Genomic DNA, 23890 nt, shown 5'->3' with positions numbered 1-23890 from the left:
GTGTGTGTGTGTGTGTGTGTCTGCGTGCGTGTGTGTGTGTGTGTGTGTCTTCGTCTTGGAGGCGATCCCGTCCTGCAGGCAGATCCTGCTTCTTACATTTACTTTAGTCTAATGAGGAAGCCAAACGCTGTCCAGCCGCACCAGAGGGAAAGAAGAAGAAGAAACAATTTAAACAGTTTTAAATGGATTATGTTTTATTTTTTAGTCATCATTCATGGGCAAAATTAGCTAAAGATTAAAACCATGGAGTTTAGAAAGGTGCATTTCTCTGACGTAGGTGAGTGACTGGTGTGCTTTGTACCGATTTAATCCACATCAACAGTCCAGTTTATCACTTTAAACTCTTGATTTTACTCAGGTTTGAGGGTTTTTGTGCCACAAGTGTTGAAGAAACTCACAAATTTGCAATGAGGCATAAAGTATAATGTTTGGTTCAGGATCTTTAGTAGATATTGTTGGTTTTGCAAAACTGGAAATCTCAGCACATGAGCGTATCGATCACATCATATTAATACCAGAAATCATAAAACATATTAATAATTTTCTCTTTTTTTAACAGTGGAGCATGAACAGATCCAGAAAAGGACATTTACCAACTGGATAAACGCTCAGCTTGCCAAGGTTTGTTGGAAAATCGTGATTATTTTTCTGTGTCAAGATCACAAAAAACGTTTCCAAGAGAAATCTGCAGAGTGTGTGTCACACTTGAATCCTAAAATACATTTTCTCTCTGCAATCCGTTGCTCTTTTCTGTGTTTGGATTTAAAAAAACCATGTGGAGCATGACGTCCCGTGTCAGAACAAACCAGTGCATGTCTCCTCGCTGTTCCTGATCCGTTGCTAAGCTGAACAAAGCAGCGTTTGGAGCTCGGCTCGCTGACTCACCGGTCAGAGATCAGTGAAGCAACTCGTGCCGACTCCCTTTGGACGGAGACGCCGAGCTGCTGACATGGAACCGGAGTATTAATAGAGCTCCTGTGGAGCAGAACGGGACGTAATGTGAGCCCAGACCCTTCATAACTACACGCAACACTGACTGAGCCCCTGACCTGCAGAGGTCCAGAACCTGGAAGCTGTTTCAGTCTGCACAGGTCAGACAAAAGAACCAGGAAATATTTATGTTTCAGGGTTTTGGTGCCCTTCAGGTTGAAAGTTATGCTTTCACTTTCTCTCCTTCCGTGTGGAAACAAATCAGTTTCTGTTCTCCAACACTCTAAAAGTAAATTAGTTGAACCAACTTAACTGAATTGCTTCAACAAGTAATTCAATAAAGTTTAACCAACCAAATTTATTAAGTTGAACCAACTCAATATATTCCTTTTGTTCAACTAAATAAGTTGGATAAACTTTCCAATTGAAGCAATTCAATTCAGTTGGTTCTGCTATATTCATTTTTCAGAATCTTTAAAAAGCTAAAATAACATGTCAAAACATACATTTAAAATAATTTTAATTTTAGTTGTATTTTAAGAACAATGTGAGTGACAATGTAATTTTAGATATTTTAGTTTTTTAGTTTGGAACAACTTAAACCAAGTGAGCCAAAATGGTAATCTATTTTCTTGTTGACTTAAATTGCATTTTCAAGGCAGCAGGTGAACTTTCATTTTCAACGTAAACCACCTTCAAATGTTTTACAGTGTAAGCTAAGAGTTCACTGCCCTTACTGGTCCAGTATGTCTTCATTTAACCCTTTCAGAGACGTTCACCCTCCTACGTGTCAGACTTATTTTCGGACCTCAGAGATGGATCACGGCTTCTGGACCTGCTGGAAGTGATGAGCGGTCAGTCGATGGTGAGGAATGGACTCCAAACGCCTCCAAAATACAACATGAGTTCAGAGCTAATGCTACAAGAAGCTGAAGCTGCTCATTTGTTTTTCCAGAAAAGACAAAGAGGTCGAGGAGTTTTCCAGCAGAGGGCCAACGTTGAGACGGCTCTGGACTTTCTCAAGAAAAAATCTGTAAGTTTATTTAAATTTCACAAAAACATTGGAACACAACAATTCAGAGAAGTGATTGATGGCGTTAGCAGAACAGATGTGCAGGGGCGTGTCTAGATTTTTTTCTTTCAGGGGGCCCAGCAGGGGGTGAACTGTAGAAAGGTGGTAAAGTAAAATTGTAATTTCTTTTAAATGCAATGCAGTTTTAAAATGCAATAAACAGTGGGCCAAAATTTGAATAATTATTTACCCAAACAAAAGCAGGGGTATATAAGATTTATTTTCTTCACACTGCTCCTTTTAATTCAAAACATTTGTTTATGTCAACATGTAATATGTTAATTTTAAATTGTAAAAGAATGAGACGTGGATCTTTTTTAGCATGCGAAATAGATTTGTTCATTATTATGGCTTAGGTTTAGCGCTAATCTTAGCTTAGCATAGCATAGCAGTACAAGGTTTCCCCCAGAAAACTTGCTAAGCCCGGTGGTTGGTTGCTAGGTCATGTTTTTGAGTTAAAAATGTTTAAAGTTGACAGGAAATTTGAAAATATCACTTGATAATGATGTGTTATTGAAAGATTGGAAAATTAATACCTGAACACCAACTATAAAGCATTTTAAGAAGACTAAAATAAATTAGCAAAATAAATAAGCAATGGTGGGGGCATAAAAAAAGCCTGGTGGCCCGCCAGGCTTATAATACACTGGGGAAACCTTGCTGTATACAACTCCATTTTTAGCATCTTTATGCTAACTATATTCAACTAATAATCTAAAAGTCAAAATTATTCAACCATCATACACTATAAATTGTAAACAACTGTTTAATTACTCACTTTCCTTCTTTATTAAGAATTTTTTTGTGGAGTAAACTGGAGCTGCTTTTTAAAATTATTATTATTAAATATTATAAACATTGACCTGCCAATGGGAATAGAGGTTGAAGTTAGCCACTTTGCTAAAACGTCATGTATTTAAAATAATTTTAAAAAATGCTAATGACAACAAAAAGAGCATTTCTGGTATCTGCTAACATGAAAATGCAAATTTATGCACGATATGAACAAAGTGAGCCAAACAGATTTCAACCGCATAAACTTCACTTTAAGATAAAACAAATAAAAGTTAAGGATAACCGTCATGCTAAGTAGAATCGTTTTGCGTTTAGATCAAGCTGGTGAACATAAACATCCCAGACATCACAGACGGACGTCCATCCATCATCCTTGGCCTTGTTTGGACCATCATCCTCCGCTGCCACGTGAGCAAAACGCCAGACTCTTTTAAATAGATTTTATTATTTTATTCCATTTATTCATTGGTTTCATGGCTTTTTTCCAACTTTACGTGTTTCAGATTGAGGAGTTGGCCAGTGCGTTGTCCTTCAGCTCCCGTCATTCCTCCCTGGACTCTGTGTCGAGCCTGGACTCCTGGTCCGGCAGCCCGATCCCGGTCAGCCCGGGCCCTGCTGGGCGGGTATCACCTCTGCACAGGCGCTTCCGTCTTTCTGCCAAAAAGGCCCTGCTCATGTGGGTCAGAGACCAATGCAAAAAGTAGGTCTAACACAAACACACACTTTTATTTTATGTTGCTTAGGGTCCCAAAAAGGCTTGTGCTGTAGAAGAAGTAAGATATGCTGCCACCTTCAGGATGGAGTTAAAAGTCGCTTAAACCAAATGGATTTACTTTTGCAAAACAAATATGCAATAAACTCAAAATTGTGCCTGTTGATTTTGGGTGAATTTCCACAATCGCAAAATTGTGAAAAACTGATTTACGGCTGTGATTCTGCACAGGGTTCACTGCACTGTCAACGTGAAAGACTTTAAGTCCAGCTGGAGAAGTGGGGAGGCCTTCCTGGCCATCCTGGGCTCGCTCCGACCAGAACTGGTGGATCTGTCCCGGGTCCAGACCCGAAGCAACCAGGAGAACCTGGAGGAAGCTTTTCACCTGGCGGAGAGGGAACTCCACATTCCTCGCCTCCTGGAGCCCCAAGGTACGGCTGCATCAGCCATGCTTTAATAACACTTTAAAAAACTAACTACACTGCAAAAACACAAAACTTACCAAGTATTTTTATGTAGCTTCTACTGAAAATATATTACTTCACTTGAAATAAGACAAAACTAACTTAAAACTAACTTTTCAGCAACATAAATAGAAGCTTGTTTTAATACCAGTGGAACTACTAGAATTAAAATACCTTATTAATTCTATGTCAATTTCATCAATATAGCATTTTAAAAACACCAAAGTTGGTTAAAGTTCCTCACAAGAAAATAATAATAATAATAATAATAATAATAATAATAATAATAATAATAATAATAATAATAATAATAATAATAATAATAATAATAAGCCAAAGCTTAAATGGAGTGTTTCCTGAATAAAACTGGTTAATTCATATGACTACAGTTTATAAATACTATAGTATTTGGCATTAGGGCCATAAATGGGGAATAAATGGAGTTAATTTCTCAGAAATATTCTAGAAAAAAAACTCTAAAATAGCAACAAAAAAAAAATTATTTTCTGAAATTAATCTCAAATTTTCTGATTTTTTCTAGAAAAAAATTCACTTTATTTCCAAGCTTTCTAAAAATATTTTAGCTTAATCTCAAAATAAATTTTTTTTTTCTCGTATATTTTTGACTTTGCAAACTCAGATATTTCAGATAAGGTGTTTTTTGTTGTTTTAAATTCTGATATCAAGCTAAAAATGTCAGCTTTGTTTTGTTTTCCAGCAAATTTTTGACTTTTCAAAGTTTCTCAAAACTTTGAGATGAATCTCAGTTTCTTGGTGGATATTTACTCCTTTTCTTCTGCCCAATGGCTGTGACATGGTGTCATAAATAAGTGCTTTGTAACAACAAACAGTAATTTATTGTGGTTTATAATTAGCCACTAAATTGCAGTGAGTTGGTCAAAGGTCAGTCATTCCATGGTTTATTTCTGTGATTTAAATGTTTTTAATTTTATATGTTTTTATTTGCAAATCATGTCCCTAATTTCTCCACATTTCAAAAACAATGTATTAAAGCAGCAAAGTTACATTCATGGCGATGGATCTTTCCAGATGTTGACGTCCGAGATCCGGATGAGAAGTCCATCATGACGTATGTGGCCCAGTTTCTGCAGTACTCCAACGATCTGCCAGCGCCTGATGATCACCTGCAGGTTGACATTAGAGCCTCTCTCATTCAGCTTGTCCGCCTTATTGGATTCAAAGAAAATCATTTTAGATTTGGAGTTTGTATTTTTGCCCTGTTTTGTCATTTTGCTCATTAAATATCTTGAGATGTTAAGAAATGTCCAGTAATCTGGTTGGCGCTCGGAGAGAATTTTGATGATTTTCTTTTTGTAGCCAATCAGAACAGATTAAGTTAGTTAAATAATGGCTGTCCTGCATGATTAGTTGATCAATTTTAGGGAAGTTGTCAGTTCTTTCTCTCCGTTTTGAACCTCCCACCTTTCAGCTCATCTTCTCTTCCCTCTCTCTCTCTGACCTGGTGGTGGTGCAGCTGTTTCCTTTGGAGCAGCCTTCAGGTTTCTCCCCTCAGGATTTGCATCCTCACTTTGCTCCAGCAGCTGCTGTCTCACCTTTACACTCGGTACATCTTTTCCTCTGCATTTGTCTGTTGTTTGGATGTATTCTCAGAGAAAACACAGGCGATGTTGGGTTTATTTTGTCAGAAAATCTTTGTTATTCAGCTGTATTTGTGATTGCGCAGCAGAAACTCTGTAATTCTCAGTATAAATTGCAGGTGTCACCCAGTGAGCGAGCGCAGGACGCGACTCGTTGGCTGCAGCAGGCCTGTCAGGAGCTTTCAGAAACATGGACAGCTGCAGAGGGATCAAATTATGCAGACAAATATCAGGTAAGGCACCAAAACGTCTAGAATGTTTTAATTTTATATTTTATAGATAGTAACTGTTTTTCTTTCAGGTGTACGAGAGCCTCGCTGCTTCCTTTGCTGAGCAGAGACGATCCGTTATGAAGCTCCTTGCAGCAGCAAGACGCCGCTCAGAACTAAACCAAGAACAGGAAGCTCTGAGGACGGCGTGGGATCAGCTGGAGGACGAGGTAGGATGATCAAAAGCTCCTGCAGCGCCACTACAGCTTCACTTTGCTAATTAAATTAAGTTTTTTTGCTTTAAAGTCTTAGGATTTTCTTAGAAAGGGGGAGTATYATGTGTTTTTCATAAATTTTTTATCACAATTAAGAAACTATGTTAGCATCAGCTGTTATAAAAATGCTACATGTTAAACATGACTCAAAAGAAATGTAAAGCCTTGAAATTGAGCGTCTGTCTCTTTAAGGAGCTCCTGCTCATTCTGACACTTCAGGAAGTCATCTCAACAATGTTCATCCAAAAAAATCGCTACTGGAAGTGACTGGGAATATTATTCCAAACTGAAAAATTTAGAAAAAAAACTAAACTTTGATTTGAGTGTTTCAGTTTGTCGTTGGGAAAAACAAGCTACAAGCATATATTTTATCAGAGTTTTATAGTTATTCAGTTACTGTTGTGTACTGTTGTCCTTTTCCCATTCTGACGATTTCCTCAGAATTCTGAGATTAAAGTCAAAATTCAAATTCTGTGTCAAAATCTAAATAAATAACCAAACATTCTTCGGTGTATGTTGTCGTTGTTACTAGAGGAAAATAATCACATCACTGTTTCTTTCTTCTTATAGGATTTGTAAACCTGCATTTATCCACAGTGAAAGCCTGTCAAAAGTTTTAAGACTAGATCATGCAACAATTCTGATACTGCAAAAAAAATGTCTGAATTCTGAGAAAATAATCTGAATTCTGAGAAAAAAGTCAGAATTCTGCCACAATTTTTAAAAATCTGAATCCTGAGGTGAAAAAAAATCTGAATTCTGATTATAAGGTCACAGTTGTTAGAAATTGTTAGAAATTCTGCCAGAATTGAGAAAAAAAGCAGAATTTTGAGAAAAAGAATCAGAATTCTGAGACTGTAGTTACAATTCAGAYGACAAAATAGAGAATTCTGAGGAATAAGTCAGAATTCTGAAAAAAAAAAAATAGAAATTTGTAAAAGAAAATCACAATTTTTTCTAATTTATAAAAATTGTGAAAAAAAAAATCAGAGGAAAATATATTAGAATCCTGAATTTAAAGTCACAATTGTTAGAAAAAAGTCAGAATTCTGGGGGCGGGGGGATCTGAATTTTGAGATTAAGTAAAAAAAATTTTTTTAGTGGCCCTAATTTATTCCTGTCTTAATACTTAACGCTGATAACAGAGTGTATGTGTTGAGAAAAGTTGGTACTGAGTCTGTCGTTGTTCAGCTGCGGCGGTGTGAAGCCGACCTGGAGCGGAGTCTTCCTCCTCCTCTGGACTCGGTCGTGTCGTGGCTGCAGAGAGGAGAGGCGGCGCTGAAWGACGAGGGAGAGACGACAGAAGGTCATGCAGAGGTCGCCAAACATGCAAGAGCAAAACAAGACCAGCTAAAGGTAGCTTTACTTTAAAGCAGCAGAAACTGATACGTTCTGGGAAATGTACTAAATTAGCTGATTCTGTTTTTCAGACGTTGATCAAGGAGATGAATCATTACGTGACTCTGACCGACTCGTTCCACAGTGTTGATGATTCAGGGAGCACAGCGGTGCCTTCAGAAAAGCTGGACGACATAAAGACCCGGTGTGTGAAATAACTTTTAAACTTTCACCGGACGACGTAGCAGAATTCATCATTAATTTGGTACATTTTCCTAATTTTAAAAAACAGTTTGACTGGCGTCCGAGTCACCGCAAAATACGAAATAATAAAGCTGGAATTYGAGGAATCTCATCACACGGTCCTGGATCTCCTGGGAGACGTCAAGRCAAAGGTCCRGTCCTGGAGAACTCCGTACGGATCCCAGCAGTCCGTTCAGGTTCTTCTGCTTGACTGGCATGTGAGTTCACTTCTGAAAAAGCAACAAGTAACATTTCATCTAATATTTATTATTATTACTGCAGCAAATCTCTGTTTCTGGAAACAAGACGGCTTTATTGCCCTGTTTGATGTGTTTCCAGGAAACCGTGGAGCACCGAGGGTTGCTCCTGATTCTGACTGATGCTCTGCAAAGCCTGAAGGACAAGATGGATGTTTACACCAGCAAAGCTTCTCTGGGTATGAACTAGACGTTTACTCACAGGTGCCAACAGTTACAAAAGTGTGTAAATGAGTTACAGACCAGAGTTTCCAAGCTTTTATTTTTGTTAATTATGATGATTTTACATTTACTGTTGACAAAAACATGACATTTAAAGGGGACCTATTATTCACGATTCTTATTTTTGCACGTTTTCTTAATTCCTCCTGCTTCTAAGGCAACTCGAGTGCTTAAAAAAAAAAACAGTTGTTCTTTTGGTAATAAGTTTATTATTTATTTTTTTGGTGTTTGGAAAACAAACGGTTTCAAAAACTTCCTATGCCGTTACTTAGCAACCCAGGTGGAGCTCCAGCATGTTTGGTCAGCTGGTTTTACTGCTGTATGTGCTGTACAATGGCTGCTGGAAAAGACAAGTGTTTTGTTGTTGGCTTACTATTCAGAAACAACTTGCTGCAYTCATGTTGGTTGTGCAGGAGGCTCCACGTCTGCTTTTCAAAGCTATGTGACTATATAATTGTGCATCTTTTTGCAAATGGTACTTTTAATCTCACAAACAWGCCTCATCAGCATGTTCTATTTTATTTAATATGGCTGTATGTGTATTTAAACCCATTATCRWGAATTCATTGCAGAGTGTTATATTCATCTTTAAGACGTAATGATTTATTTTCACAYGCTTCATTTCCCAGGTGGAGATTCGCAGCGTGTCACTCGTCAGGTGAAGGAAGCAGAAAGCGAATCAGAGCTGGTCAAACAGATGACAGCGGCTGCTAAAGAAATGATGGAGAGAGTGGCGTCTGCATGGGACGTGTGCAACAAGAACCTYGCTGCTCTTGAGACATGGCTGATGCAAACTTCAGCTGCAGAGACACAGGTGAGCTCAGCTACACCATCCTGGAAACCTGTAATTGGAATAAAAATCCATCAAATTGGCTTTTGGTTCACTTTTTCTAAACGTTGGGCGTTGTAGGACATGAGCGAATGGAGTTCATGTCATGCTCGGTTGAATGAGGCGGGAAACTTCCTAATTGAAATGACAGAAGCTTCAATCAGCTCCAGTTTGGTGAAGCAGCTCAGCAAAGTCAACCTGCAGTGGGCCGAACGCGTGAAGAAGACTGTGTTTGTAAGAGAGCTTTGGCACAAGGTGTACTACAAATTATTAAACAGTACAAATGAGGGATGATATAAATGTTTTTTCTTTGTATAGGAAATACAATCAGAACCTAAAGTTGGCTCCTCTTCTGYTCTGATGTTGGATTCACTAACACAGGAGGCAGGTTTGCTCCTGAGGCAGCCTCTGGACGTCGCTTCAGTCCCTCTAAAGGAAGTCAGACGAAAACTACAGGTGAGCTAAATGTTAGACAAATAAAAGGCTGATTTTTCAGAAAGGATGTGTAACGCTAAATTCACATTTTGTTTGTTTTTACTTTCATTTTGGGTCTCAGCTGCTTTTAAAAACAAACCAAGCTCTTAAGAAAAATCACCCAGGTGTTTTTTGATATCTGCGAAATGAACAGTTTCAAAACCTTCCAGATGTAACATCACAAATTAGCAGGCACTGCCTGTTACCTAGCAACCCAGAGGAACTCCAGTATGTTTGGTCAGCTGGTTTTACCGCTGTATTCACTGTACAATGGCTGCTGGAAAAGACAAGTGTTTTTTTGTTGAYTTACCATCCAGAAACCACTTGGTGCATCCTTGCTGGTTGTGCAGGAGGCTCTGTTAATGCTTTTCAAAGACGTACAGTTCTATAATTGCACATCTGTTTGCAGCCATTTTCATGTGCAAGTGTAAACGATGAGTTGGTGGGTGTGACCAATTTGGATTTAAACAAAATACTCTAAAACAGCTCAATCTGTAAAGAGCTCAAAATATGCAGAACTGACCAAGCTAAAATCTTATTATCTAAGAATGACTTACCAGTGTTTAAATATTTATTTCAGGTCTGCTGTATTATTTCTCTCTTTTCTCTCCTTGTCAGTCCATTAGAACAAAGATTGGAGTGGTGGATGCATCAGCCAACGTCCCTTCTGCAGACCTTCAAATGGGCCAAAGAGAAAACCTTCAGCAAACTCTCCTAAAGGTATTGTGCAGAACTCAATCCTTCCATATAGCTTCATAGAAACCTAATATGATGAAATATCTTGTACTTCTGCTATGATTTATTGCACATGTTGTCACCTTGCAACCACTTTAAAGTCAGAACTCCAATTCTGTGTCAWWCAATGACAAACCTTCTACGTTYTTCTCAGGTCCAGTAGGCTGACTTCATTACGGACCAGATTTATTCTAGCAAAAAAGGAAATCAAGTTGGTGGTTAACATCAGCCCAACAGCTTCTACCTCTAAACATTAAATAAAATATAATAAAAAACCCAAAACCTACAGAGCAATGGCTCCCAATGAGCAGTTAGCAGCAGTTAGCAGTTGTAGAATTAAACGTAGCTAAAATGGACAATAATAATGATAACAGCTAAAACAAATACAACACATTGTAAAATTCCTCATTAAACACTATATGGCTTTAGTTGTATGTCATATAGTTAAGTTAAAATATATTTGTAATGAAAACACAGAGCTGATCCTAATATGTAGCACAGTTATAAACAGCAACAGAAAAAAGGGGGGAGGAGCTGCCGGTTACTGGTTTCCATGGTAACCGCCAACTGCCCAGAACTTACCGGAACTTAATACACCGATAAATGTCAGGAGGAACAGCTTAAACAAAATAAATTCAACGAATAAACAAATTTTGACAAACTTCACATCTATAATACTGTTAAAATAGAACACTATACGTGTGAATTATGATGCTAGTATATGAAAATAATGCCTGGTGCTGCATAAACAGCATAAACAATCTGATTCTGTGAAAAAAAAAATTGTCAGAGAAAGTCTAAATTATTTTTTTTTTTTTTACTTAAAAGAAGGCCGATTAGAATTTCACGCCACGCTTTAGATTTTTTTTTTGCTCCCAAAGAAGCAAAGAAGCGGTTGCAGGTTGACAAAAGGTGAACAGATTTTATTGGTTTATTGGTGTGATCACTAATGCAGCATTCTGCTTTATAAGGAGCTGGACTTTTAATCTCTTACGTCTTCGCAGCAGCTTGCTGAGGCAGAACGGTGCTGTGGGGATCTGCAGAGAGCAGCGTCCCAACTCGAGGGGCGTGTGGCTGAACTCGATCACTGGAGCAGCGAATCCCTGGACTGTTATAATCAGCTGATGGAAAGGAAACACAGAGRAGGACAGTCTGCTGCCAAAGTTAGCAACCACAAAAACATCTTCTTGAACCGTTTTGGACAGATATATRTGCTCTGGATTTGTTTGAAACCATCTACTTTGATGCATCTTCTAGGTGTTGATCTCTCGAGGGTTGCAGCTAGCGCAGCAGGTGGCTGCAGAGTCGCAGCATCTGGAAGCTTTTGTTGCAGAGCGGCAGAAAACTTCTCCTTTGCAGATTTTCAGTACTGCTGGCATGCAGGACAAGACTGCAGCTGCAATCTCCCAAAGCCAGGCAAGTTCAGCTGAATAGGGCTGCAACTAACTGTTATGTAATCATTATGGTTTATCGTGCATGTATTTTGATTATTTTGGTCTTCTTGTGTCATGTTGTCCACCTTTAATTGTTTCCACCTGTCTCTTTCCTAATCTCACCTGTGTGGTTTTTCCCTGCTGGATCCTTCAGTCATTTTGTGTCACTTACCTGCTACATCCTGTGTCTCCCTTCATGTCTTGGACTCGTAACAGATTTCTGACAGCATTAAAACATTTTTTGCTACCTCACCCTGTTGCTTCAGCCATGTTTCACCTCATCTACCTAAAGAGATCACAACAAATCATTTTAATTATGGATTAATCTATGGATTATTCTGACTATCGGATTAAAAAAAGTCACATTCTCCAGATTTTTCTTTTGCAACATCAGAAATATACTGCACAAAAAAATAAAGGGAACACTTAAGTGTTCACTTAAGTGTTTAAGTGTTCCCTTTATTTTTTTGAGCAGTGTACATTTAAAGATGCAAATAAACAAATAATTCAATTCCAGCCATTTTTTATTGAAGAAATACATCAGCTTTTCTGCATGACTTAAGGTYAATACAATGTTGGCATCATGTGCTGATTAATTTTTGGATTAAACGATTAGTAATTGGATAACAAAAGGTGTTTAATAGGAGATTTATTTTACAGAATTTGAACCAGTTGAAGSTAAAACATTACATTTAGGATAAAAAAAATCTGTTCTACGCGGAAATCTTCAAGTGTTTCTTGTATAGTTTGTTTTAATTATTGTTTTAAATGACCTGTTCTTTCAGCAGTTAGGCTATTTTTTAAATCTGTATACTTGATCACTAAATTAGTTGACAATTAATTCTTTCAGTCYTATTGAATGAATAAAACTKAATTAGTTACTGAATKTCAGTAGTTTGAAATAACATATATATWTTTTTWATTTGTGTAGGAGATTCTTGAAAAGTTTAGTTCCTGTGGTTTCAAGCAGCAAGTTGGAGATTTCTGCAAACGGATGCAACCAGTTGAAACCCTCCATCCAGACACTGGATCATTCGTTCTGGCCAGAACCAAACAGGTTGTAGATGTTAAACTGCAAACTCCAGAACTGATTCAGCTTCCTGATCAGGGGGCGAGACGTCGCCAGGATTCAAAGCAAAGCACAGAAGATGGGAAGGGCKCTGCGTCCCACGTAAAAATGAAAACAGTCCCTCAACCTGTGGTGGTTCCGGTCCTGCAGAGTCAAACCGAGAGTCCTGCAGCAGGATCGACAGAGATCAAGTCCAGGACAGTATCACAASCAAACACCCAACAGGSACCAACACACACACAGCCGCCGCTCATGATCCACAGTGAGGTTCACTGCAAAGCCCAGTCGATGGCCAGGAGCCGACTGGAGAAGGCCAGGCTTCGTCTGCAGGGACGCATCCWGCAAGCCATGAAGCTGTTCAGTGGCAGAGAGATGACCGAGTCACAAATCAAGAAAAAACAGGTTCATGATCAATCAAATGCAGCTTGTTTAGTACATTTCAGATTTTATTGTGCCCTATGACTTTTGGTAATTTGTGCTATCATACTTTTTGAAATATTTTTGAAATAAATAATGTAGAGTTCAGCCAAATTTAAATAYATTGAATTTCTGCAGAATTCCGCCAAATTCAGCAAGAACTTTGCACTTTTTGACAGCTCACTACTTCTGCCTACTTCAATTTGTTGCTTATTGCTGTAAATGCTGGAAAAAGCTTATTTGTGTTGCCACATGCAGTGCTGAAATTGTATTTAAAATTAGAATAACACTATGAGGACATACACTGCAAAAATACAAAATCTTACCAAGTATTTTGGTCTAGTCAAAACAAACTTACAAGTAACTTCTCAGCAAGATGTAGGAGCTTGTTTTAAGTCAATAAGTCCTTAATATTGATGAAAAAGTACTTATAAGTGAAATAATCTGCCAGTGAAACAAGTACTTTTTCATCAATATTTACAASGAACTCCTATATCTCTCTGAAAAGTACTGAGATATTTTCACTTGGATCTAGACCAAAAATACTTGGTAATATTTTGTGTTTTTGCAGTGTATTCTTTAAATGTCTGATGTTTTGGTTTGTCCGACTGTCAGTTTTGTTTGTGCGCGTGTCCAGCTGTGTGTTTTTCTGTGCAGAAAGCTCTAAACACTCTGCAGCCCGCCATGCTCGATGAGTTCCTGGGTGCAGCTGAAGCTTTTGGGGCCTTCTGTTCTGGGCCTCAGCTCCAGGACCTGATGCTTCTCTCTGAGTCAGTCCGAAATCAGTGGGAGGTACGGCAGGAACTGGACAGAGTCCATGCAAGACTGATTCTAACTACGGATGCAAACAATAATTGACTTACGATTAATTTGTTCATTAATGAGTTACTAGATTAAAATTAGTTTTTATTTTAACTTGAATTAGTTTATTTTAGTAATGTCCAGACCTTATTTTAGTAATGTAGTTCGGCCTCCATCCAACAGAGGGCGCCACTGGTCATCCTCAAGCGCAGCCGTTGACATAGAAACAAAGATGGCGGAGCTGTTTTGGAACGGCGAAGATGAACGATCCAAACAGAGTCCGGTGTGGGATGTAAAATTAACTTTATGCGGTTATTTTTTTAAATATAGACACTCGACAAGTTCTTTAAGTTATCACCTTAATAAGGCTAATTCAACCGCGCCGCAGTCAACTTCTCGTTCAAAAGTGAATTATTTGCTACGAAAGCGACGATCTGACAACGGAAAAGCAGAGGGGATAACATAGGAAAATCGTAACATTATGACATAAAACATAATGCCAATAAGTAAAGGTGATTTTTGAGGGCTGTGGTGAGTTAATGCACTTCATGGAGCGAAGTTTTAACATTTCTATCTTGAGCAACCATGACAGCACTTCTAAGTTTCATTTACTGAGGAGCTTATGTGTTTCATATATTTCAATTTCATTTTTCTATTCAGCAAAGAAGTTCCTGTTTATATTTTAGAATTATGTCTAAATGTAACTCTGTGAGAAGTTCGTATTAATACAGTTGACAAAAAAAATAATGTTTAAATTTAAGGTTTTTCAACATATTATGAAAAAAATTGCCCAGAACAGCGGTCCTCTTGATACAAGAGAAAACTCAGGTTTTCAAAAAAAAAAAAAAATGGCCGTTTTATGAATTAATCGTTAGTCAATCGATAAGATCAATCAACTGTAAATTAACTCATTAATCGATAACTTGCATCCCTAAAACCAATRCTAAATATAACCGAAAGTTAAAAGTTTGGCCTAAAAGCTGTAAAAACAGATATGGCATCTGTTTGGATGTACATTGTATGTTTATTTTAATAAGTAAAACTATTATGATTCCAATTTAATGCCCTTACTGTTTACATATACTTGAACTGATGTGAATTGAACTAATTAACATAATAAGGACACCCCTAACAGACACCAGTTTCCTTTTTTGTGTCACGTCCAGGATGTGCGCAGAGAAATGGCCGACTTTATTTCCACCCAGGCGTCTAAAATCAGAGAAGTAAAGCAGCCATTCACTGCTTGTGACATTTTTACTAATGCTCTGCATGACGCTGCTGACCAGACTGACCACAGTTACTTGCAACAGCACCGTAAGGTACTTACAGGAGTTTAATATTACCACAACACCTGATGATATTTAAAAGATATTTATTAAGACAAGTTTGTCTCCCAGGCGCTCACCCAGGAGGCTGCATCTGTCGAGGAACRCTTTGAATCTCTCAGAGAACTGTGTGAGACTTTGACAGTGGAGAAATCCTYTGGCTCGGCAACAGACCAGCACACAGAGCCTGGAAAAGTGCAGAAAACTCAAATTAAGAGGTAAAATAATGCACCTCTATATAATGAAACRGCATGTGTAGTTTACCCTACATTTAGTGCAAAAATAGAACAGTAATTTCTGGATACTCCACCCACTGAGAGTACCTTTTCTATGTTTTCACGTCGTAAAGCACTTTGAGCTGTCTTGTTATTGAAATGTGTTGTACAAATAAACTTGATTGAAACTTAATTGATTATAGTTTTAACCAAAAATTCACCAGACACACACGCGCAAACACATACACACACACACACCTACACACGCATGCACACACACACRCAAACACACACACTCACACACCTACACACGCACACCTACACATGCCCACACACACTTGTATCCTTTGTTAAAGTTTCATATTGAAAGAAACTGATTTAGAACAATTTTTCTTTTTCTGATTTTGTTATTTCGTAATTATGTTGTATGAATTATTTTCATGTTGATCGTTAAAATACCAGATTTTCCACAAAACTATATTTTTGGTACGTCTGATGATGTGAATATCTGTTTATCTGTTCAGTGTCTCACAGCCAGCTAAGCTAGGTCGGTGGAATCAACTAACTCACTCAACTCTTTGGTTACCTAGCAACTCACTCATTCTTTGGTTACCTAGCAACAACCTGTTGAGTCACTGGCGCAGCAACAGTTTAAGGTTCTGCTACTGTGCCTCATAACTGCTAAAATTAAAAAACGACATGGAGTGAAATCTGTGGGTAAAACAGGAATACCACCAGTTTGGCAGTATTTCAGATATTTAAAACAAAAACTTAATCAATAATTATCCATTTCAACTGATAATGAAATTCTTATGCTGAGAAACGTTGTTCAGGCATCTTGTTCATCCCTGAATTCAGTTGATTTCAGCCTTTTGTGCAAATTTGTTTATTTTCATTATCAGCTTGTTGTTTTTGTTAGCGGTTCTGTTATTAAGTGTGTTTTATTTTTATCCATCCATCCATTTTCTAACACCCTTGTCCCTCAATGGGGTCGGGAGGGTTGCTGGTGCCCATCTCCAGCTAACGTTCCGGGCGAGAGGCGGGGTCACCCTGGACAGGTCGCCAGTCTGTCGCAGGGCAACACAGAGACACACAGGACACACAACCATGCACACACACACTCACTCACACCTAGGGGCAATTTAGACAGACCAATTAACCTGACAGTCATGTTTTTTGGACTGTGGGAGGAAACTGGAGTACCAGGAGAAAACCCACACATGCACAGGGAGAACATGCAAACTCCATGCAGAAAGACCGGGGCCGGGAATCGAACCCAGAACCTTCTTGCTGCATTACATTGAAATTATCTCTCTTTGCCAAATTCTAACAGATTTTCTTTAGAAAAGTGTTGCTTAACCACTTGAATGTTTACCTGTGTAAAAAAAAAAATCGTTAAGCTTGATGATTTAACTGATGCAAAAGATTTGATTTCCAACTTTTATCTCTCTAATCCCTGCAGTCTCTAAATTTAATGAAACGTCTGTTGGGGTGAGTAGCTGCGGCTGCCCCCGGCATCCCCCTCATCAGAGTCTCTTATCTCAGCAGGGGACAGCAGCCTGCTGTAAACCCCCCGCCGAGTCCGGCCGACACGCAGCCAGGCTGCAGTCTCGCTCCGGAGCGCCGCCTGGACGCGGCGCAACAAGACGCCTCGCCCTCAGGAAAGGCAGTGCGCGCTCAAAGAGCCGACGACGCCCTGCGGCTGCGAGTCTGGGACGTCCCGCCAGGGAACAAGGACCACCTGAGGCAGAGCCAGGGAGACGGGCTGGAGAAGAAGCAGAAGCCTTCACTTCGGGCTCAAGAGCAGCTGCTGCGAGCTCACATGCTGCACATCACAGGGAGCGGTCAGCAGGCTCAGAGTCATGTGCAGGTATGATGAAATAAATTGTTTTCTTCATGTAATTTAGCGCCGGAGCTTCATTTATTCACATGGTTAAGATACCTGATGAAATAAAAACCTACATTTTAAAAGATGATTTGAAGTTTTTTCTGTAGAAAGACTTTAAGTAGATTATCGCCATAAACTACAGACACCTTGCCTTCAGTCTTTAAGTTTTAACTTTATTGCATTCAGCAGTTAGCATTGTCCTATAAAGCTATAGGGTTAGACTGATGTTTATTTTAACATTGTCTGTTAAAAACAGACCTATTGTATGTTTGAGATTTTTTTTTTCTTGTTTTAAATTTACACGTGTAAAAAAATAAAGAAATAAATGGAACGTTTTAAGTTTTTCACATGCTAACTTACATTAAAATACAAGTTATTTTTTCAAATTTTTTAATAACCAATCATTATTTTTAATCCCTAAATATCTTTAGGGATTAAAGATATTTAATCAGTAAATGTAAAAGTAAGCGGTATAAATCCAGTTTTGCTCCAAAATTCAATTTAACATAGATTTAATATATTTTTTTTATCTTGTCCTAACGAGGATACCGTATTTAAGTTGATATTTTTATTTTATTGTTTTTATGTTTTTAACATTTTAAAGTATTGAGCACCTGGCCACATCTTATTATATTTATTGTGTAAAGTTTGCTGCTTGGTAAGAATCTACCTAATGCTATAAATAAACTTGATTGATTAGTTTATGTTTTGTTGCTTCTTTTATTTTTTTCTTTACCAATTTCTGCCATAAGCCTTTCAAATAATCACAAAGTAATACATATTTCCTTTGTAAATGTTTTCCTTCTTTCTGCTAAGGAATATTCCAGCTCAGCTTGAATACCAATCACAGTTTCATGGCAGTTTTTAGTTTTCTCTTCCGGGTTCAAGTCAAACCTCTGACTTCTTTGCTTTACTTTCAGATTATTCTCATATCTGTTAGTGTGGTTTTATGTCCTCATTGTTAAAATACAACAATGATAGATGATATGTGTATATTTACACCAACCTGCCCGGTCAGAAACACACTCAGCAGTTTCACCGGCCATGCTTGACCCGAACAGGACACTAATCTGTTTTTAATCGGATAGGCTCTCCGCTCCACCTTTTCCTCTCTGCTCTGATGATCTGTTACTACGCAGCTCTCTCATTTTCCAGGCTGTTGTTAGGAGCAACACTGTGGAGAGCAAACAGGAGGCAGAATGGACCGTCATCCCAGAACCAGATGTGCCACCGCTGCTGGAGGGCGCCACTAAACGGGACGCAGCAGGAAGGTACAGATTAAATTCACTGGAAAACACAAAACCTTACCAAGTATTTTTGGTCTAGCTTCTAGTCCAGCTGTCTTAGAACTTAAAATAAGACAAAACTAGCTTACATGTAAAATTTCAGATATAGGAGCTTATTTTAAATCAATAATTCCTTAGTATTGTTGGAAAGTTCTAGTTCCACTGGCGCTGTTACCTAGCAACGCCGGCCACACCCAGCCCGTCACCTAGCAACCGAGTTCTAGTTCCACTGGCAGATTATTTCACTTATGCTATGGAAACAACTTCATATTATGAATGAAATGGTTGATCAATATTAATGAATTATTTACTAAAAAGAAGCTTTTACTTTACATTACACATAATGTAAGAACTTTTTAAATTTTCTTATGAAAGAGTTTAATTCTCATGATAGTGATCAAAGAAGTATCAAACAGCTGCAGGTAGAAAATTATATAAAATGTCTTCAAATTTTGCTGGACGATAAATTGCCCCAGAAGTTATCGTGATAAACGATAATATTGTTGTTTTGAGATCATTTTAAAGTAATAAAGTGGTAATAGCATTGTAATGCAAAGATCAACAACTTTAAGTTCTTATGAACATTTGACTCTGCAAATGGAAGACATTTAAATAAATAAATAAACAAAACAACAGAAATGTTAAATAGAATGAATTATGAAGTTTCTATAAACAAAAATTGTGCTTTAAAAAAAGAAAAAGCATCAGATTGAAGACTTTTGTCTTCCAGTTTTTGGTAGAAAGAGAATAGCAATAAATTATTCAAATAGAAATTCAAATAGAAATTATTGAGCTTATTGTAATTTATCATACAGTTAATTGATTTATTGTTTATTGAGACAGACCTAGTGGCTACGCTTAACTAAGTTTAGTGGAGTATTAACACAGTTTACTAAAGGAATAGTTATTTTCTGTGATTCTTGGCACAGCAGAATGGTTCCCCTGAAAAGTCCCTCAGACCCGATGGAGTCTGCAGACGATCAGACGACAATAATCACGGAAAAACTAAACCAGATCATCAGGCAACCTTTGGACGTCTCCTCTCTGGCGCTGGATGAATCCTCACTGTTTTCTGACCTGAAGGTAATCGACGGTTTCCCACCGGTCTGCGTCTGGACTGAGATATGCAAACATGAGCGTTAACCCTTGATGTGTTTCCCAGGAGGTAGATGAAACGCTGAAGGATGAGATGAGAAGGCTCTCAGAGGAGGAACGGCGAGGGCCGGCAGCCACATCGCAGCCGTTCCTGCGCCAGCCGCTCCTCCTCGGTAACGTTCGTCATCTGGAGCAGCTCAGACGGCAGCTGGACGACGTTCAATCCGCCGTGGAGACTCTGGATCACTTCCTGGCCACCCTGAGAGACATCAAGGCTGAGAGTCCAGCGCTGCTGGCAAACCGAGACCCAAACGAGCGTAAAACTGAAACGGAGCTGCTGAAGGAGAGACACTCTTGGCAGGCAGCAGTGGAGAGGTTGAAGCCTGCTATGGCGCAGTCCCATGTTGTTGACTGCAGCTTAAAGGCAGCGGGGATGACTCTGACCATGGATGGAGCTTCTGTGACATGTCGGGATGTGGCGGCCGTTCTGTCCGATCAAATGAGAGCCAAGTGGCGAGGGGGAGAGAAAGAGCTAGATATTCTGGAAAAGAATGGCATCCAAAACAGCGAGGACGTGGAGGAACCGAGATTTGCTCCAGTTGTGACAGAAGAAGAGTCGACATCAGAGGTTAAGAGGAGGAAGCAGGAACCAAAAACTCAAATATCGGCATCTGAAGAGGATTTCTTGCAAAGAAGCCCGAGCAGCCATGCTGGGAAAGCTGGAGACGAGCGTAAGGGTTTGGTTCAGAGGAGGTTTGCCCTGTTGGCAGTGCTGAGAGAGACCAAAGCAGCAGCTGAGAGGTTGGAGCTGCTGGAGCCGACGCTGCCGGCTCTGCAGCAGAGGTACGACGCTCACCTGGTTCTGAGGAGATTCAGCTTAAACCACACAGCAGCTAAACATGTACAAGTAGCTGCGTTCCCACTACAAATGTTAGCAAAACTTTTTCCATGTCAAAAAACCCACAGTTTATAACTTTTATTAGAAAATATGTTGTTTACGTTTATGTTAGAATTATCATTGTGTCGTGACAATAACCAGTGAGAAATCCAGGTCCTCTGCCTTCTCCCAGTAGAAGCTGCAGAAATCCATCACTCAGAAACAACCAAACAGAGCAAGGAGGAGGGTCTTAGCGCTGTCAATCACCCTCACGTATCTGCCACTCTCTGCTACACACAACATAGCCTCCCACGAATGCTAATGCTAGTTAGCATAGCTACCCATGGTGGTAGATAAATGGTTTTCTGTTGTTTCTCTGCCATTAGCACATTTAGCATCATGTACACGAGGATGACTCACAGCGCTAAGACCCGCCTCCTGGCTCTGATTGGTTGGTTTTGACCAGGAGCGTCGCATTTCTTCAGATAGCAGAACAGGGAAGAGCTTGAGTTTTATTATTTTTTCCACAGATTATCTCTCATCCCAAACTGTCACAACAAAGTGACAGCTTTAACAAATTATATGAAAAACAGATTCTTTAAAATAAAAATTACTTTTGAAATTCCAATTTGTGCAGTTTTATGGTATAATACTTATCCAGTCAAGCGTCTGGACAATTCAAGTAACTCATATCAGCTGCAGTGAACACATCAGGTGAGAAGTTTCTTGAACTTCCTCTGCAGGACGCGGGCTTTGACGGAGCTGGAGAGTTTTCTTGCCAGTCTTGACTCTGAGGTTCAGTACGTTCATGATGCGTCTTCAGAATCAGATTTTCCCAAAGAGAATCAGAGCAGAGAGGTGGAGGATCTCTGGGAGGAGACAAGGAAAGCCACATCAGAACGGTAAAGTCACGTTAAGTGTAGCTGCTGTGTGTCTGTAATGTACGACAGCGTGTCAGGGTAAATGTAGACAGACATAAAGGTAAAAAGAAAACCCCCCAAATTTTGAGATTAATTTGTTAGAAAAATACTCAAATTTTCTAGGAAAATCATGGAAATTTCAGAGTTTCAAAAGTTAAAAATTTTAAAACTTTGAAACTCAGAATTTTTGAGATTAATTTAAAAATTTCTGAGTATTTTTCTAACAAATTTTGGACGTTTGGAGCCCAGAAATACCCTTGTTTTTCTAGGAAATATCTCTGTTTTATTACAAAAATTGTTAGTTTTTTTCAGAAAATTTTAGACATTTCCATGTTTAATTTTTCTAGAAAATTTGAAATTAATCTGAAATGTTCTCAAGGTTATTCTAGCATATATCTGATTTTTCAAACTCAAATTTCAATGTTTTCCTCTAGAACATTCCCGAGATTAAGCTCAAAATTTCTGATTTTTTTTAATTTTTAGAAAGTTTTAGTGCCCAGAAATATCATTCTTTTTCTAGAAAATCTCTTATATTTGTTGCAAAGTTTTTTGGTTTTTTTCTAGCAAATTTTTGACTTCTGAAACTCAGAAATTTTCATGTTTTTTTTCTACAGGATTCGAGAGATTAATTTAAAAATTTCTGAAGGAGCTGCTTTTTTTTTCTCTATAATTTTTTTGTTTTACTCTTTGGTGGAAACTTGCTCCTCCTTTTTATTATTTTCTGTCTTCAGCTGCCCTGACAGTATTGATGTGTGTTAGTGAAGAGTTTGTGTTCACCGCCAGGCTGGAGCAGGCTCAGGCCCTGACAGAACTGCTGAGGAGGTTCCAGATCATGCGCGGTGAGCTAAGCGGCACGCTGCAGACGGCCGAGGCAACCATAGGTGAACAAGCCTCCTACGTCGGAAAAGATTACCTGCAGAGGCTTTACGCTAAGGTACAGCAGGCTGTTAAATTCATGCTGACATCACCTTGTCTTGTTAAAACCAGAAATTTAAATGCAGTGATGGGTAGCGCTAGCTACGGCTAATTGTACTAACAATTAGTGCTATAGCACTAATTGTAAACATTAGTTCTGCTACTCCCAAAGCATTACCACACTGTCTTTAGCAGAAGCTAATGCTAAAGCGCTAACTTTAAATCAAATTAGATCTCGAAAAACTACAATCCTCTAGGACCAATTTAATTTTGACACATTTTTGATGTTCTTAGACATTAAATATTTTATTTATGTTCACATCATGTAATCTACTGTTACTGTGGTTTTCTGTTCCTGCATGTTTCTTGATGGAAATGGGGGAGAATGTGAAGAGAGGAAGTGGAGCTGCTCCATTCTCCACCCACTTCAAAATAAGAGCATGAATTTAAACGTTGAATTCTTAACAATCAATAATCCAAACTTCAACACAGATGTTGAACTTTATTCATCTGAAGGTTTACAAAACCACCAAGTAAATTAGGAGTGCTTTGGAATTTGTCCTAAATTACTTTTTGGAAAAATTAACTTTGGGGAAACTAAGTGCACTAAATGTTTTCAAAGTTAGCAAAATGCTAAATGCAAAATTAGCTTCTCTATTAGCAGGTTAGCAGAATTGTGGCCTCCACTGTTAATATGCAGTTTATTAAGGTTTCAGACCAACAAATAAACCAATAAATACAAACGAGAGTCTAGAAAACGCAATTTAAGCTTCCTCTAGTTTCTAAATAACCAATTACGTTCAGAAGTTATGAACTTTGTGTGTTATCTAATGTCATTATACATAGGACAGCTGTTCTGTGGATAGCTCAGAGGATTGTTAGAGAACATTGTGAACCGAAAGCAACATGGACTCCAAGGAACACAGCAGACGGGTCAAAGATGAAATGTATTAGTTAATCTCTCTTCTGAAAATGTTAAAACTAAAAGTCCTCGAATTCTGTTGTAACAGGGAAACAGCATGGAAATGCTCAAGGTGAAAGAATATTTCCGCTTATCACATTAGGTTACTTTAAACTGTAAAGTGTGAGAGATTAGTAATTGTTTTCTATGTGCGTTTTGAAGGTTGGAGAGACGAAAGCAGAGCTGAAYGGCCTGGGAGACGACATAGAGGAGGTCCGCAGCGTCTGCAGACAGCTGCAGTCTCTGCTGCGTCAGGTCCCGGGCTGCAGCGGCTCTCCATTTGAGAACGAAGCCGACGCGCTGATGGACCGCTGGCTGGATGTAAGTTCAGCTTATCGCATCTTAATGCTGCAATTTTAAACAAATAATTATTTCACAATATGCATGAAAAGAAAAAACTCCCCACCTGGTTAAAGAGCCGCATTTCTCTATTATTTCACTCATAATATCAAATTAAAATAACGGCTTATTTTACTTTAGAATAATTTAAATTCTTGTTCCAAATTGCATGAAT

At 38.6% G+C, this 23890-nt stretch overlaps 1 protein-coding gene across 1 annotated transcript in view; it reads left to right on the top strand.

The window, feature by feature from the left end:
* Nucleotides 1-23890, top strand: part of syne2a (spectrin repeat containing, nuclear envelope 2a) — a 109677-nt gene that overhangs the window by 2827 nt on the left and 82960 nt on the right. The window contains exons 2-32 of the mRNA XM_017302110.1: nt 560-621; nt 1700-1795; nt 1886-1963; nt 3113-3205; nt 3301-3497; nt 3741-3940; nt 5024-5124; nt 5469-5558; nt 5712-5825; nt 5894-6031; nt 7268-7432; nt 7507-7619; nt 7707-7875; nt 7997-8093; nt 8766-8950; nt 9047-9199; nt 9284-9421; nt 10058-10159; nt 11182-11337; nt 11432-11590; nt 12539-13078; nt 13751-13885; nt 15061-15213; nt 15292-15437; nt 16980-17304; nt 18478-18593; nt 19538-19691; nt 19771-20546; nt 21324-21482; nt 22284-22434; nt 23539-23697. Coding sequence (XP_017157599.1) covers nt 560-621; nt 1700-1795; nt 1886-1963; nt 3113-3205; nt 3301-3497; nt 3741-3940; nt 5024-5124; nt 5469-5558; nt 5712-5825; nt 5894-6031; nt 7268-7432; nt 7507-7619; nt 7707-7875; nt 7997-8093; nt 8766-8950; nt 9047-9199; nt 9284-9421; nt 10058-10159; nt 11182-11337; nt 11432-11590; nt 12539-13078; nt 13751-13885; nt 15061-15213; nt 15292-15437; nt 16980-17304; nt 18478-18593; nt 19538-19691; nt 19771-20546; nt 21324-21482; nt 22284-22434; nt 23539-23697 — 5420 coding nt within the window. The remainder of the gene's footprint in view (nt 1-559; nt 622-1699; nt 1796-1885; nt 1964-3112; nt 3206-3300; nt 3498-3740; nt 3941-5023; nt 5125-5468; nt 5559-5711; nt 5826-5893; nt 6032-7267; nt 7433-7506; nt 7620-7706; nt 7876-7996; nt 8094-8765; nt 8951-9046; nt 9200-9283; nt 9422-10057; nt 10160-11181; nt 11338-11431; nt 11591-12538; nt 13079-13750; nt 13886-15060; nt 15214-15291; nt 15438-16979; nt 17305-18477; nt 18594-19537; nt 19692-19770; nt 20547-21323; nt 21483-22283; nt 22435-23538; nt 23698-23890) is intronic.

The sequence above is a fragment of the Poecilia reticulata genome, linkage group LG21 (assembly GCF_000633615.1).
Source record: "Poecilia reticulata strain Guanapo linkage group LG21, Guppy_female_1.0+MT, whole genome shotgun sequence".
In the NCBI taxonomy this organism is placed as follows: domain Eukaryota; kingdom Metazoa; phylum Chordata; class Actinopteri; order Cyprinodontiformes; family Poeciliidae; genus Poecilia; species Poecilia reticulata.
The sequence above is the reverse complement of the archived record's forward strand: the minus strand, read 5'-3'. Positions and strand labels throughout refer to the sequence as shown.